At 31.1% G+C, this 17,912-nt stretch overlaps 1 protein-coding gene across 1 annotated transcript; it reads left to right on the top strand.

The window, feature by feature from the left end:
* LOC143246577 (cytochrome P450 3A8-like) lies at positions 1-17,048 on the top strand. The gene is made up of 14 exons (XM_076493524.1): positions 1-154; positions 384-480; positions 986-1,038; positions 4,654-4,750; positions 6,010-6,126; positions 7,841-7,929; positions 9,074-9,219; positions 9,730-9,845; positions 9,997-10,141; positions 11,421-11,581; positions 12,063-12,151; positions 13,662-13,805; positions 14,917-15,079; positions 16,583-17,048. The coding sequence occupies exons 1-14, from the start codon at positions 81-83 to the stop codon at positions 16,670-16,672; spliced, it is 1,581 nt and encodes a 526-aa protein (XP_076349639.1). The 5' UTR covers positions 1-80; the 3' UTR covers positions 16,673-17,048.
* The last annotated feature ends 864 nt before the right edge of the window (positions 17,049-17,912 follow it).

The following is a 17,912-nucleotide window of genomic DNA, read 5'->3' as shown; positions in this document are numbered from 1 at the left end:
GTATATATATATATTTGTATCTAAGGTATGTTTTTCTATCAGTGTGCTCTTTATGTTGTTCGTTAGGAAGTTGTTTAACTATGGATCTTCCTACCTTAACTTCCATCCTCCCTTGGTTTCTTTGCGCTGTTGCAGTAATCATCGGACTTTACAGGTGAATAAACAGTTTCTATATAACTTATGTTGAAACGTGAATTCAACAGCTTTATACTACCGTTTTAAACAGTTTTAAAATTAAAATAAAATGAACTGTTTCACTGTTTCCTGAGTAATATATTTTAAGTGTCAGCAGTATTACTGACATATAGTTGGTGTATAAACTTCTGGTTCTAAAACCAGTGTCTGTAGATGGTTAGTTAGTTTTTGTATATCTTATTATCTAGATATCTCACCAGGAACTATGGCTTTTGGGAATCAAAAGGAATTCCTACAGTTAAAACAAAATTTCCTTTGGAGAATTCATGGAAAGGGTACAAAATGGTAAGTGGAAACATGTGACAACAAATTGTATGCAGATTAGAAGTTACCAGGGGGTTACTTTATTTCTATTAAGGGGTTGCCTGGTAAAGGGAGATAAAAGATGTCATGAGGATCTACCAATAGATTACTGAAACCAAATCTGCTACCGAATTTAATGTTTTTGGCTCTTTTACTCTACAATGTTTTCAATTGTAACGGCAAGTGTTATGTAATATTGCTATTGTAGAATAGAGATAACAATAAAAAATGAAATTAAACTTTCTGGTGAGGAAGTTTATAAAAGGTCAAACGTATTATTCGGTTACACACGAGTGGCCGAAGTGTTGGCTGTCAGTGTTGTTGTCTGGGTTCCTTTCTCTTTTGTGAAACTTCTACGTTTTGGATGGCTGTGTGCAATTGTATCGGTTCAAACTAAAGTACTTGTGATTAAGATTTATGAAAATTCTTTATTTTTCTGAACGCTGAAAACTTTAAGTAGAACATTATATCACTTTTGTTTTTCTAGCCACACCATATTTTGGAACAAGATAATTATGTGAAATATGGACGATTATACGGGTAAGTATTTATATTAGTAATCATACTATAATATAAATCTTGTTTATGTTATACGGATTCTTTTGTTTTATTTCACGATGTTCGAATTTACACTTCATGAATTCTTATTCTGTATGTATGTAGATTTGCAATATGGGTCACGAATTTTCCATTTTTCCTCTGGTTCTTATTAGGGAGAACTTTATATTTTTCAATTTTCAGTGTGCAGATATGACGTCATGAATACGTCACACGCGGATCTAATGCACTAGCCCCATCTATGTAAATATAATAGTTCTGTCTGTTGTATGCCCATGTAAATACTTCGCAGAGAGTGGATGGATCTTCACTAAAATTGATGTGGAGGATCATTAAATGCAGGTTGAAATACACATAGGTCTTCAAGTTTTTCATTCCTGGGTTTCATTAAGGTTTTTGCGGGATTTTTGCTCCACCATTTCACTTAGAGTTTATGGATCTTCATCAAATTTTGGACGAAGGTTTGTTGGGTCCATGAGGAGAAACCCACCAGTAAGGCGGTAAGTCTACAGATTTACAACGCTATAATCAGGGGTTCGATTCTCTTCGGTGGATTCAGCAGATAGCCCGATGTGCTTTGCTATAAAAAACACACACGGTTACACACTCTCACCTTAGGATACACCTTAGCCATTTTAACAAAAATAGCTAAAATAATGAATAATACTGAGACATTAAAATTGTCCATAAAATGTTTTCAAAACAACATTGGCTTTGAGGCAAAACACAGTAAGTTAAACGTTCCTGAAGACTTTCTATACATCACAAATATGAACTATGTGACTTTGTTACTCTACTGTTACTTCTGAGGAAGGTTACAGGTGTGTTTTCTGGGTCTCATTATTTCTGAGATTTTATAATTGTGTCATGAACTGTATTTGTTCGAAGTTGTCTCTTGCATTATAATTAAAATCCATGTATCCCCACTCACCCCAAAAACACAAAAGTGTAAGCCTGTAATTCTTTTACAGGGCATGGTGAACGGATAAAGTTGGAATGGGCAGCAAGGGATTAGTTTGTAGTTACACTTGATAAGAAAGTCCTGGTTAATTTATCTACAGAAGTCGCTCTTGTTGAAAGAACGACGTTTCGCAACGACTTCAAGCAAACTTTCACACAGACAGTCAATTCGTTTACAACTTGTTTGGTTGTTTTTGACAATCATTATTCAGTTTGTATACGGCATACTATAATTGTATACCACTTTACAATTTTATGTAAACAATTACTGTAAACAACATTGGGTAACTGATCACATATCAGTATAAATATATAGAAAAATAATATTCTACCTAAAGTAATAACCAAACTTAATATGAACTGGAACCCTTGTCTCATACCTTAGTGAAAGAACGGCTATGTTTGTGTCCCTAACATTCAAAACTGAACTTCAGTCATTAGTTTATAAAGATTATTTTGTATTTACATTTTCAGGAAAATGACGAGTTATGATTTTTTATTAAAGTTGTTATAAAAAACAACATTAAATAATGGAATATTTTTGTACTGAAAATATTTCTTGAATCTTAGAATGAGAATACCTAATCCATGATTTGTTATAATTTTATGTTCAGTGTAGTTTTATATATTTTAATGCTCCCAACCGGTTGCTCAGCTGTAAATTAGGGAACTTTCCATACTAAAAGCCTGGTTTTGATAACTGGGGAGACCATAGCACAAATAGCCTCTTGTGTAGCTATACACCAAACAACAATAAAAAATCAAACAAATAACAACAACTTAAAATATCTTTTTCGTTCTGTTTAGTTTCTGTACAATGGGCTAAATGTGCTCTATTCTAAAGGGTATCTAACCCTGGTTTTTATTATTGTAAGTCAACAGATATATGGTTGTGTAACTAGTGGGTCGAAGTTAATGAACGTTAAATTTTTAACTTGAAATAAATTACGCTGCTACTGGAGTTTAAAATATCAATAACCATTTAATTAACTAAAAATTTAGTACAAAACGCCCGAATGATCAAAGTTAGTTGTGTTTGTTTCAAATTACAAAACACAATAGCCTGAGTTCTTTATTTTACTAAAAAAACTGCTTTATTGAATGAAAGTTAAAAATATCACCTAAACAATAAAAGATCTGATATTTTCCATTTACACATTAACAAAAAACGAGATAAAAGAAATACAATACGATATTTTCAAGCAGTTAATGATCTCCTGACTGAACTCTGGACAGAAAAAAATGTGGCCTTGTCTCTCAGGGTTTATTTCTCTCGGAGTACAAGGTTATTATAAGATAAAAATATCTATAGGTCGAACACAGAGCATACACGAGTGAAAACATTGTCACTTTACATTGGTCTTCACCCCCACTACCCAGTAAAACAGCAGTACGACTTTGGACTTAGAACACAAAAAACTGGGATTCGACACTCTTGGTGGGTAGACCACTGATAACACATTGTGCAGCTTTGGATAACCCATTGTGAAGCTTTATCATTGACGAAATTGATTTGTCCAAGCTTTGCAATATAAATATATTTACAAGGAAAATTTGATCGTGAATCCAATTAACTGGAATCGTTCACATAACCCACTCGTAGCTTTCTGATAAATTGCAAACAATCTCAATTAAATAAAATCATTCCCAAAAAGGACCAAAGTTCGTTAACAGAACAATACCAAATGAAAATTCTAATATATTTTCTTTCATTGTAATTTCTGGCTGTTGTAACTTGGTTTGTTTAATGAAGTATCCAAAATGATTTTAATATAAGATGCTCCAACGTGTATTGCTGGTGCTTTTCGGTCTTTCATGTGAAATTTACATTTGTAGACAACCAATGAATTACAATAACACAATGTCCCAAACAACTGTCTTTACTGTAAGCACTAACTAGAATTTCTGAATGACATAATAATTATACCGACTTGTGTATCCATAGATGTTATCAGATGACATCATGTTTAATTAACTAGTTAGTTAGTGCACCCAGAAATAAGACTTATTATACAACGTGTCATTAAGTGAAGTTTTTAAAAATAATAATTACGTTAATGATTATTCTTCACAAAGAATGTCGGTTACTAAAGTAATTTAATGCTTTAAGTACTCGTAGTGTCATGGTGACCCTAATGACCTGTTGAACTCACTATTCCCCTCCCATTATTGTACAAAGTGGTTTTTACCTTTATAAATGCTCTTCGAAACAGACGATGACGCATGCTGCATTGTATAATTGTAACAAACTTTAACATTTTTATCTGAATTTGAACCGTAAATCATGTTTTTGTCTCTGTATCGTACCCCGGCAGTTTACTTGACATCAAACAAATAAGAAGTGAATCATAAACACAATAAAAGGGAATAAAAGATTTTGTTTCGTTTCTTTAGTCTTGGTTGGTTTGTTTCACCTTTTTATTTCTTTTACTATCAGTGTTCTATTTCTTCTCTACATAATTTTTCCGAAATTTCTGTTCCTATGGATAATTTTAAATTTATATGCTGGACATCATTGTGACTCCAAACAAACCAAATCTTTGTGTGAGTACCCTGTAAATGCAATCTTAATTCGTCTTAGGGTTAATAATAATTCATTAGTATTATTTAATACAAGTATCTTGCTATTTATTTCAGGTTCTATGAGGGAACACAACCAGTTCTATCTCTTGCAGAACCACATTTACTGAAGATCATGTTAGTGAAAGATTTCCATATTTTCACAGACCGAAGAGTAAGTCACATAGTTTTATTTCAACCTTGTATAAACATACACATGATTCCATACATATTTTAATAACAATATTATATTATAGTGGTAATTCACTGAATAATTTGGATTTACATTCAAAACAACAAGTTTTTGTTCTTGACAAAAGTAGAAAGAAGATAAAACAAACAAACAATTCGTCTTACAAAACAACAAATCATTTTTATAATAATAATATGAAAATTATAATATTTCTTTTCACACATACATATATTGCAAGATATCGCAATAACTAATTAGTGAAAATAAGAATAAATACAAAGTAAGAATATTTTTCACAATTAAATTTTCAAATTTCTATAAGAAATTCCGTAACAAACGACATCATAAATTTGGCTGTTTTTACAAATTTTATGAATTTTTGATATCAGTTACTAATCAGTTGTAAATGTCTTTTGCATTTACGTCATATTGTAACACAAACAAATTTACTATAGTTTTAAGATACATAATTTACTTAGACTGAAGATTGCTATTGATTACTCTGATGTTTCAGAGCATCGCAAAGTGTGTGGAATGTTTGTGCCATCTGATAAACAGGAAGACATTATTTTGCTGGTTAGGTGAAATGAGAATCTTAAAAAATTAAAACGTTTTAATGGTATTCCGGTTTTCAAAAGTTAAGTTGTTGCATGTATGTTAGTTACATAAATTCTGTGGTAAAAATGCATTATTTAACAAGTTAATGTATACAGCTTTCTTCCTATAATTTATTAATGGGTCAGCTGATACGTACAAACAATGTAATAAAATCAGTCGTACATTATAAGAACGATGTTCCATTTCACGTGATATTCTTAGAAATAATTATGATAACCATGACCTCTCGCTATAAGAAGTGACAAACTTTTGTGAATGACCGTAAAGTTTGTTTTGGACTCCACAGATTGACAAAATATCTGTAGATAATCTTACTGCACGAGATCATCAGCTTATATGACCACATTTAACCAACATCGGATACAAAAGTCTAGTGGTGTTGCATTGAAAAACTTTGAATGTCCGTGGACAACTGTGATTTGTTTACTTCGGATATCGTTCTTAACAAAACAATCATTGATTTAGAATGTGTGGAACTTGTTAGCCTTTGTTAACTGGTACATGTTGTGACTACTATCATAAAGTGTAGAACTTAAATAATGTATATTAATAACTTTTGGACTTTCAAGTGTTTTATACACCCATATCAATATTGTCTATACACAGCGTTGTTTTTGGACTAGGACTTTCACTTCGGACACTCGATAGCAGACAACATGCTTTTCGCCTTAGAAGGAGATTCCTGGAAGCGAGTCCGAACCATCATTACACCTGCTTTCACTTCGAGGAAAATGCGTAAGGTATGGTATCTTTATTTATGGCAAAACTGTTTAGACTAGGTACCGCCGTCCCTATTTTATGACTACCACCAGAGGGAAGAGAGCCACTTAGAAACACCCAACATCTACGTTAAGGAACTGACTGTCACTATTATAACGCAGCTATAGCTTATAGAGTATGAAATATTTTGCATTATTACAGAAAATCGAACCCGATCACCAACTTAGAAACCAGTACAGAGGTATTTTGCCCCCTTTTGATATTAACCAACATAGCTGACAGTGTTTTAAGTGTAACATCATATCATTACAATGGTTTTATTTTATAACTGATTTTAAACCCAGTCTTCATGAAGAATAAACAAAGATGAAATTGGTTGAAACTGTCTAGTACAGCGTGACTCTTATGGTGGAAGTCTTGGAGGAATATTTTACAAAAGTAGCACCTATGAAAAGGACGTTGCTTCAAAAGTCGGAACTAAAGATGGAAGAGACAGATCACGCTGAACTAAACACTTTCTGACACTTTCATCTTTTGTTGTTCGTTACGAAAGGATTTGTTTTCAGTATGGGCCCTACAAGGTGAGGTGGTTAAAGCAATATACCCGTGATGTAAGGGACATGAGTTCGAATCCGAGTTTCCTCAAACATGTCAATCCCACTATTCGTTTGTAAAAAGTGTAGCCCAGGCGTTGGCGGTTCGTTATCAAGACTACCTGTCTTCCCTCTAGCCCTACCCTTCTGGAGAAATACGGAAAATATTATTTTAGTTTTGAGTTAAAGGTTCGATCCAAAGGTTTCAACAGAACAGATGATCCAGTGAATGTGTATGTGCTTGTCAACAATCAATCTTTGTTTTATTTTAACCAACATATTTGTTATTGTTATACCATCATCTCTCCAACATTTCTCTCAGGAAAAATGTTTGGCATCTGCCGAATAAAAGAGGAGTTCAGTGTTAAGACAGCTAGCGCCACTAGTCTTTGTGGTTTTGAATCAAGTACGTTAAATGTAATTAGAAAGATGTAAATACTAAACTCTGGTATATATAGGTGACAACTATATTATAGTTACTGATAATGATAGTGTAAATCAAATATTGGGTTTGTCACTTACAACAGTGAAATTTTTAATCATATAATTTAACGAACTCCGCCAGTACAGCGGTATGTCTTCGGATTTACAACACTATAATGAGGGATTCGATTCCCCTCTGTGGGCTCAGACGATAGCCCGATGTGGCTTTGCTATAAGAAAACACACAAACACATCATATAATTTAAAGTTGCTAAGTGATTAAAACAAAAACTGAACTTTTTAAAGTGGTTAACCGAATGTATTTAGTTTATGTAATACTTGTAAAGAGTTATTACATCATGAGTAAAATTACTACAATCTCTGATTAACTGTACGAATTGTTATTCAAGTACTTATTAAAGGTAATAACTAATATAATTAATGAGTAATACCAGATGTATGAGTCATAATTAACTGTAGGTCTCAGAAAAGGTGTCAGTAATATAAATATTTATGTACGTAAAGTCACACAATGTATAAGTTTTGAAGATAAGTTATAAGGTTGTATTATTATTGTCTGAAGGTAACAATGGCAATGAAAGATAATTATTAAACTTATAATAATGTTAAACATCTTGTTTATACTTAATATAATTAGTATTAGAAATGTATTACTGTAAATCTAGTTCTTTAGTTTACCCTATTTGTTTCTTTATAGATGCAAAGTTTAGTGCTTGAGTGTGCTGACACATTAACTGAAAACTTTCTAAAGGCTGCAGAAGATGGAAACTCTATTGACTGTAAAGTGTAAGGTGTTAGAGATCTCTTTCTTTGAATACATTTAAACATACACAATTGTGTACATTATATGGAAACAGTTTTAGAAATTCATGTCATCAGGTCTAGTCATGCTTTATCTAATGACCACACCCCTCGATAGCAACCTTGCAGATCAGTTTCCACATTAATACGTTCAGTAGTAAGGGTGTCATGTCCTAACCTCACCATTCCTCTCTAATTGCTTTGCATAATCCATGTAGGAGGAGAGTTTAAAGTACACGTTTCAAGATTCAGATAGCTCTAAAAAATATTGATGTTTCGTCCAGTAACTTAAACAGATTGTTCCTCCAAAAACATCATGAAGTCTGTTTTTTTTTCTCTGTCTGTTTAAGGTGCACAACTGTTGAATAGATGTGATGTGAATGTAGCTTTTGTTTTTGTGACTTGTGTCACTTTCTGAAACGGAAATCTTTATTTATTATATCACATAAAGTTTTCTGGGACGTGTGAACATCTGCTACTTACCCATGTATTCATGTATTCTGATCTGTGATGTTACAGATGTATTTTTCTCGATGGTTTTGGTTTCCCAAGTTGACCCATATTGCTTTATTTTTCATTTCCATTACGAACAAGGTATATTATTGTTTTGAAAATTCTAAATATCCGATCTAATCTAGTGGCTCAGCTGAAAGTAAGCAGGTATAGGATTCTAGAATTTTAGTTTTGATACCCTGCACGTAATATTAAATATATGACAAGAAAGTAACTTTGAACTATAAGAATACATTTAGCTCATAATTCTTTTGGACTTGTATGCACCGAGTGTAGTAGAATAATCTCATTTGACACTTGTTTAGAGATGTGACATGGTCGATCAACGTTTAAACATCTTAATTTACGTCCAAATACTACAATATAATCTATACTAACTCGTCGCCATGTTAACTGTATAAACACCGTAACTCCTAAATTGTGACACACATTTCAGAAGTGATATTTTAGTATCTTAAAAGTATCTTGATCAAACCGACAGTGAAGGGTACTTTTTTGGGGTAAAAACGGCTTTAATAGCTTCTTTTATTTTTTGTTAGCATTATTAATTTATTTCCCTTCAAAAAGTTCATATTCACAAATAATTAAAGTTTTTTGTGTTTTCTTTTTCATCCAGTTATTTTGGTGCATTCACCATGGATGTGATTGCCAGCTGTGCTTTTGGAACCAAAACAAATGCTCTGAGAAACCCTGACAATGCTTTTACTCAATTTGCCAAAGAAGCTTTTAGTTCTGCCAACAGATGGCGGTTTTTATTTGCATGTGAGTAGCCAGTTGGTATAGTTTGAGTAAGAATTAACTTTGTGTTATGCATAGCTTTCAAACAGGATCTCTTTCTCAATCAGAATCACATTAGTAGCACGGAAATGTCGTAATTTATTGCATTTGGGGGTCATTATAATGTGAACGGTCAATCCCACTATTCACTGGTAAAAGAGTAGCCCAAGAGTTGGCGATGGGTAGTGATGATTAGCTGCCTTTCTTCTAGTCTTACACTGCTACTTAACATTTACTGGCCTGAAAAAAATACATTTCCTCGTGTTCCGGGAGATTTGCAGTTTTCTGAAATGTGCAACACTCCCTTTGATATTACATTCAAAATCCTTACCAAGTAATACTCAAAATCTATTATATGTATTTTTCTAATTGTTAAATATAACTTTTATAATTATGTACTTTTATAAAACTATATGTATATTTTGAAATACATTAAAATAATATATTCTCCAAGTTACACAATAACATTCTAAAGAATTACCTTTTTTCTTTAAGTTGCCTTCCCTGGTATCATGAAACTGTTCAAAATCTCCATGATGGACCCTTCAGGTATGGAGTTTTTCAAGGAGTTGACTCTCAAGATAATTGATCAACGTAAACACAGTCCTGAGGTAATTAATATTTAATCTCTGTTTTGCAGGGGTGTTTAAGCGTATTATTATGTGTCTTAAAATAAAAATGATAAAAAATTACGTTTATTCAACATTAGTTATGAATTTCACATGTTTTTCTTCAATAACGAAAGGTTTACGATGATTTCAGACAAAGCGAATAGACTTCCTTCAGTTGCTTCTAGAGACCATGGACAACAAACTGCAGAACTCCAAAGAGGACATTAAAAATGTCAACAATTATGGATACGAAGAGGAAAACTTTAAATTCTTCAACAACAAGTTACAAAATAAATGTGAGAAAATTTAAAAATGTGATTAGACTTGACGTAGAGAATCAAATGTAATAGTTTGAGTTTTGTTTTCACTAGTTCTAAAACACGTTTTGACAAATGTTATTTGTACGATCTAACTGACGACTGTAATAATTTACCGAAAGTTTGAAATCTTCATGACTAGGTCACTGTTTTACTGAATTTGTGGCGACAGTAAACATTTAGTAGTCATGAAAATCACAATTAGGTTTTGTTATATGAATCTAAAGAAGGTTTTATTGTAACAGTGAAACTGACACTTTTACTTTATGAATATAAAGAACGTATTACTTTAATTGTGAAACTGTCTCCTTTAACTTCTGTTATATGAACCTTAAGAAGATTGTGCTCTAATTCCCAGGCTTTGTTTTTAATGTAAAGTCTCTTAAAGATATTAAATAATATTTGAGAGAAGTATAATGTTCCAGATGTTTATAATCTTCCTATAATGTTTAGGGTCACATTGATCTGAATGAATTTTAAACAAACTGAAACATCACGGAATTTATTAATTTAAAAAAAAATACATGATTTTTCGTGTTTTTTATATTCAGGAAGAGAAAATAATATAAACTTTTATGAGAACAAATCAAAGATATGTTAAATTTTTTAGAAACCGTCTTGAATCCTGTGTGAAATGAAATAAAACGGAAGCAGGTTAAAAATAAGTAAAATTTATTTGTGAGATTTTGGTTTGAATAGTTAAAATTTATTCATGTTAATCTTCGAGCATCCAAACCACGAAGTAAATTTTACGTCCAGTGAAGGTAGTTTCAAAAGGTAGAGAGCATTGTTAGTGACAGGAATAAAAACCCTCTTAAATTTTAACTTTTGATACAAAGGATATTTTAATAATTTAATTGTACAATGTTGTGACATAATATTGATAACTATTGATTATATTGTAATTTGTTTAGGTTTTATTTAGGTACACTTTTTTTTACTCTTTTCTTTTACGGAATAATTTGTTGGTAAACACAAAGCTACACGATGAGTTATCAAACCATGAATGTTAGCATTATAAGTCTTTAATAAAAGTATTTATATTATATAACACATTCTACACGATCATTAGTTAACTAATCATGTTTCCAGCTGTACAAGTTCTAGCTAATTTAGTTAAGTTCTTGCTGATAAATTGAATTTATTAGTTTTACGCGTGAGAGAAAGTTCGAAATTAATTCGATTTATATATCTTTACGTTATTGAATTTGTTATCGAACATGAACAAATACATTTTACTATATAATTACTGTTCCAGATTTGACCCAAGACGAGCTTGTAGCTCAATGCGTTATATTCTTTTTGGCTGGTTACGAGACTACGGCTGGTGCTTTATCATACATTGTTTATCTCTTGGCTTTAAATCAGGATTGCCAAAATAAATTATATCAGGAAATAGATGAAACCTTACATTCACAGGTAAGCCTAAAATTCATTTTCAAGGCAATAATGACAGGAAATATGTAATAAATAAAACATGTTGTGTGTATAAAACGCTAAGTTAGTAAAACGAGAAATATTCCAGTCAAAAATGTTCATCGAAGTTCAAAAGCATATTGATGACACAGAACAATATTACTACATAAACCATTAGAGAAAGTTCCGTCAGTTTAGTCTGAAATGTGAATCCTGTTAATTATGATGATTGAAAGTGATATTATTGTAAGGGTGTCATAAAATTTCAACGTTTGTTTAATACAAGTGTGGTATAGTGAGAAATGTCTTCTTTAAATATTAGAAACTGTCGAATTTAATTTCTTTCATAATTTATTATTATTTAACACATAATTTATTTCTCTAATCAGACTGTGTATATACGGATATAATGCAGAAGCGTTGTCGTATGTTAAGGACAAGAATTTTAACTGAATTAAACTCTTGTAATACCTGTATGGTCTAGGAACACGAGATTTACGAAGCTGTCAGCTCTATGAAATACTTGGATGCAGTTGTATGTGAAAGTATTCGAATCTACCCTCCTGCAACACTGTAAGTAACAGCTAATATCGAAATAGATATTCTATAGATATTTGATATAACACGAGGCGTTAGTGTTTCTATATAACCATTAGATAGTTGTACCCAGGAACTCGCACAAATGGTGAAAATTGGTTATTTCATGTTAATAAATAGTCTACTCTTACCTTCAGGAGAATCACTAAATATTTATCTTAGATTTCATTACATTACGTTCAATAAATCACTCTTTTAATTGTTTATCTGTTTCCTATCCTGACTCTTTACCATATTTACCTCGGCATTTTTAAATTTCATGAAATATCAGTGATCAAATTATATTTAAAACTAGTACAGTTACTGATCTTTGCGATGTTTGGTTTTATTTCTGAATTTCGCTCAAAGCTACAAGAAGGGTACCTGCACTAACCGTCCCTAATTTAACTGTGTAAGACTAGAGGGAAGGAAAGTAGTCATCACCAACCACCACAAATTATTGAGCTAATCTTTCACCACCGAATAGTGAGATTGACCGTCACATTATAACAAGTGGATGGCTGAAAGGGCGAGCATGATTGGTGCGAAGAGGATTTGAACCTACGACTCTCGAGTGTCTTAATCACCAGGCCTTAAGGCCTGTCTTTCCTAGGACTCGTACAGAAACTCTTCGAACTTACAACAGTGCACCAAATAAACTAATATTCTAATATCAGGTTACTTGGAAGATAACGGTACATTTTCATCCTCTATTCAAACTAAGTTATCAAACTTTACAAAAACTAACGGAATTCAGCACTGGAAGAAAAGAATTAATATAAAAAAGAGATGTTCCACTCCATCTGGTGTTTCAAAGAAGAACTAACACTGATTTTTGATGAGTACTGACAGAAATTACTTCAGTTACATATCGTTTATATTTGTTTGCAATTCTAAACGTCTGGACTTTATTACATAATTATTTAATTCAGCCTATAAAAACACCTATTCCAGTTAAAGTACATTTAATTTTAGGTTTAAATTAGATTTAATTGTTTTATTCTGTTTAACAAGTTATATCTTTTTGTAACATCAGTTGACTTCTCTCATAAGCAAATATAAAAACACTCATTAAGTGATAATAATTTATCTGTATATTTTTATTTTTCTGACCTCATTTTACATATTGGCTTAAGATCATTAGGTTCATGTTATGTTAATTATGAATTAAAAAAAAAAGTCAATAAATATATTGCATAATTTTTGTAAGGTCAAAACAAGTTTAAAAGAACATTCGTTGCTTATGTTGTTACGTATTACAATTTCAAATAGCCTGATTCTATAACTTTAGTGAATAGCCTGGAATTTCGCAATGCATATTTAACAGTATAAGTTAAATGCATTTCTAAATATAAATTTAACTTTAACAAACGTTAATATTAAAATAAATACACAATGTTTAATGTGCTTTGATTGGTAACATCTTAATTTTTATGAAGTAACTTACTAGATCTTATTGTTTAACTGTTACGTGGAGCTCATTTAAATTTTTTTTTTTTTTTTACAGTGGGGAAAGACGTGCTTTGGAAGATTATACGTTTGATGACATTGGGCTGACAATACCTAGAGACACACTGGTGAGGTTCCCAATATACGCAATGCACCATGACCCTAAAAACTTTCCAGACCCGGAGAAATTTGATCCAGACAGGTAGTGGCATATTTTATTTAAGACAGAAAGATAACAGCTGGAATACGTGTAACAGCTGTTTTTTTATGTAGTCCAAACAATTATGAGTTAATTTTACCCGAACTGGCTGGGAAGAGCTATTTTATTTTGCTCTAGATAAGTGACAAGTGTTGTTTTTTATGACAAGTAATATTTTTTTTCAAGTGCTTCCGAAAAGTAAGTAAGTGTTGGCTTCATGTGACATAGACAGGTAACAGGTGATGGTCATTTAATAACATGGTTATGTCACTTTACTTTTTTATTTAATTGTTCTGTTGATCAATTACTACGTATTTAGATATTTAAAAAAAAATACTTACGTTAGAAATCCAGTTAAAGCATCGGTTACTTCTTTAGGTAAAGACCAAATTCCATTATAGACAACATTCTGACATCTGACGTTATGAATAAGAACATTATATAAAGACCGTAAACAGGGACGTTTTGTTTATTGTTTCTTAACTTGACGAAAACAGATTTATTTCACTATGAAGTTATACACTAGTAAAATGTAATATAGTTATATGATTTGGAAATACTGGTTGAACTTGACTATTAATGTGTGTTAACAATACTTATGGAACCTCACTATTAATGTGTGTTAACAATACTTATGGAACCTCACTATTAATGTGTGTGTTAAGAATACTTGAGTTTCAATCTTGTTGAGTGCCAGGTTTATTCTAAATTTTTCAATTTTGTTGTTATTTTGATATCTACAATTGTAACACAGCTAACTCCAAACAGAGATAATTTTCATATCATTAACTTCGTGTGCATATTTCTTTGGTGAAATGTGTACACATTTTAGACACCTGGGCACAAATTTACATATTTTGTTTTTACATTAACCTTGTGGATAAAATCATTTTCGCTGATTTCCATACTTTTCTTTACAATCGAGGTACTAGGCCAGGCTGATTGTATCTTCTACAAAATAATTTAGAATAATTACTGCGTGAGGAAAATAAATGGTTGAACATTTGAATTACATGTTTAAGAAATTCATTTTGTAATTTGTCCATTACTATTATTATATTGTTTTAGAAAATTTCAAATTTTGAAAGTCGAAATAAACTTCCTGTACATACAGATTTCTTCCTGAAAACAAATCCAACATTATACCATACACCTACATGCCATTCGGGGCTGGTCCCAGGAACTGTATAGGAATGCGATTCGCTCTAATGGAAATAAAATTATGTTTGGTCCACATCCTACGTCATTTGCGTTTTGTACCTTGTTCTGAAACTAAGGTAAAGACGAGTTTTCTTTATTTTACATAAAAGGATCCTTTAGTTTTGTAGATTGAGAAATTAAGAAAGTAGTTATATGTAAATAAAAAAATTATTTTCATTGATGTTGTTGAGTCGTATCGATTAGGAGCACTATTTTAGTTTCTGAAAGTTGTTATTGTTTTTTACAGGTACTTTATATCAATTTCGAACACTATTACTTAAATGATTAAAAGTTGTCTGTTTATTATAAGGATTTAAAATTCCCTTTAAAGTACTATTATTTTAGTGATTAAAAGTTTTTTTTAGAAATTAATATTTTAACTCATTGTGCTTTATTTTGAGCCATTAGGTTTGGTAGTTTATTTAGAAAGATATCGAGATATTGTATGATAATAATAACATATACAAATTTGATTACTTACAGTTTAACTTAGCTTCATTACTTAAAATCACATAGCACTTGTTGATAATCTTACAACTTCGAAAATTAACAGTTTTTAAAGCATTATTCTGTTTCCGATGTAGTTTATTTGGACTACGATTGACAGTAAATTGTCAAAATCCAGAAAATCCTTTAGATACCCAAATCTTAATTATTCTTATATTTATTATGTGTTAATTTGTTGTTTTTCTTGGATTTCTACAAGTGATCTTACTTAAAGTAGCATCATAAATGTTAAATTTACTTTAAATACTATTATCATGACGGATATTGACCCAAGGCCTAACTTTATATATACAGACTGTTTCCTGATATCTTTTTATGGTATGAGAACCTGTAAGTTCTTTCATGAAGTTTCATCTAAATTCGTCCTCTCTTGGTCAACTTTGTAGACAGTCGAATTGTGTTTCTCAACTGAATGGTGTATTCTGTGTGGGACTACTTTGATCTGTATTGTTTCTGGGATTGCGTGGACCAGTTCTCTGAATAGAATTAATGGATTTCTACTCTCTGTGAGATAACTTTGATGTGCACTCTGTATTGACCTACTGACGTTGGTACTCTCTATTGGACTATTTGTGTCTGTACTTATATTGGGCTATTTAGGTCTATACACTGTATGGGGCTGTTTTGGAATATACTTTGTATGTGCATAGGACATATTTGATCTGCAGTTTTAATATGATAGCTGTGAATATATTCTGTATATGGAGCTTTGATTTATGGCATTACATGTATGTGTACTCAGTATGAGAGTGCTTTGATCTCTATTCTTTGTGGGTCTGCGTACAACCATCATTCTCAGGAAAACCATTGAAAATATTCTGTGATACATTGAGATCTTTATTTTGCAGAATATATGCTGTTAGTAAATAAATGTTCATATGTTGTAACTCTTTAGTATATGTTGTAAATAAAATTATGTGAGTTTTTTAGCTACACCGTATATATAATATATATCAATATTTGAAATAATGCTTGATTAACTGATGAATTATGAAAACTCTCGATTGTTTTCCAGTTGTTTTATAAGTTATTTTTTATACAGAGATTTTAAATTAAATATTTGTATCATCCAGGTTCCTTTGAAGTTTATTCCATCAGTAGGAATAATCCAAGTCTCTGACGTCACTCTCAAGGTTGAACGTAGAAACGGACATTCACATTAAAAGATAGAACCTGACCATCCAATAAGAACAACGTGTTTTATATTTCAGACTCTTAGCTGTTGATTGGCAGTGAGGATCTTGTTATGTTAGTTACAACCAATAGAAATATTTCTGAAAGGGACACTTCTAGCTTCTGTTTTTTAATATAAATGACTGTTATTTTTGGTTGCCAGTGTGGTTTGGCTTAATATTTTATGTAATTCAGTATATTACTATATGATATATATATATTAAGGATGTTATTATAAATGATAAATGAAGAAGTTAAAATATGATAAAGTTTATAGTAAACAAGTGATAAACTAACGTTTATGTATTTGTAACAAACACTATGTTGATAGTTTTCTGAATAAACTCTTCCTAGATGATAATAAAAGTTTCTCCTTATTGTGATTTATTATCTCACATAAAACTTATAATTAACACAGATTCTGTGCCATTGTAGTTTGTTAGTTCACTTCTTGTAATAAAGAAATTTTGAAAATTACTAAAAAACCTGTCGAAGTTAGACATGAATATACAAAGTTTTCATTCAGTTTACATTTTTAGCTAACTACACAAAACGAACACTTGGCGACTAAGATATGTTCTTTCTAAAAGTTAAAACTAAATGTCATTTTAAACAATGTTGATAATGTTCAACCAGCTTTTAAAAGTATTAGTTTTCCAACCATGTTTTGTACTAGTTAATATGATATTCATACCACGGTAAAATATTGAATTTATAAACAAAGTTTTATGAAACTACACAACAAAACTGTTCAAGACTCAAATAAAATCAAAACATGAACATTACTGAAGTAGTATTGAAGTTACTTATCGTGTGATTTAGTTATATATTTAATTTTAGCATATTATTCTGTATATCTAAAAGTTATTAACTTCTGGTCAAACTTTGGTGATGGTTTCTCACTTGACCTCATACATAAACACCAACGTTTCTAGTAGTGCCTTATCGGGGTTATTTATGGTTTTTCATTGGTTAAAATAATATTGAGGTAGTTATTCATTGGTTGGAAATATTTGTAAGGACAAGTGTTTTTAGTTTTTTTCACACATGGTAATATCATGTTGCATAATTAACATTACATTAGTTTTTGAAGGTAACGGATGGTTATTTTGTATTACGTAAATACGGTATAAACAGTTGTTTCTTTATTATCATTTTTATTGATACTATTGGTTAACACTTTTAACATAGCCACTTTTATTATCTTTTTGCTATAATTTTATTATAGGG

Source organism: Tachypleus tridentatus, chromosome 3 (assembly GCF_004210375.1).
Source record: "Tachypleus tridentatus isolate NWPU-2018 chromosome 3, ASM421037v1, whole genome shotgun sequence".
Taxonomy (NCBI): Eukaryota; Metazoa; Arthropoda; class Merostomata; order Xiphosura; family Limulidae; genus Tachypleus; species Tachypleus tridentatus.
The sequence above is the reverse complement of the archived record's forward strand: the minus strand, read 5'-3'. Positions and strand labels throughout refer to the sequence as shown.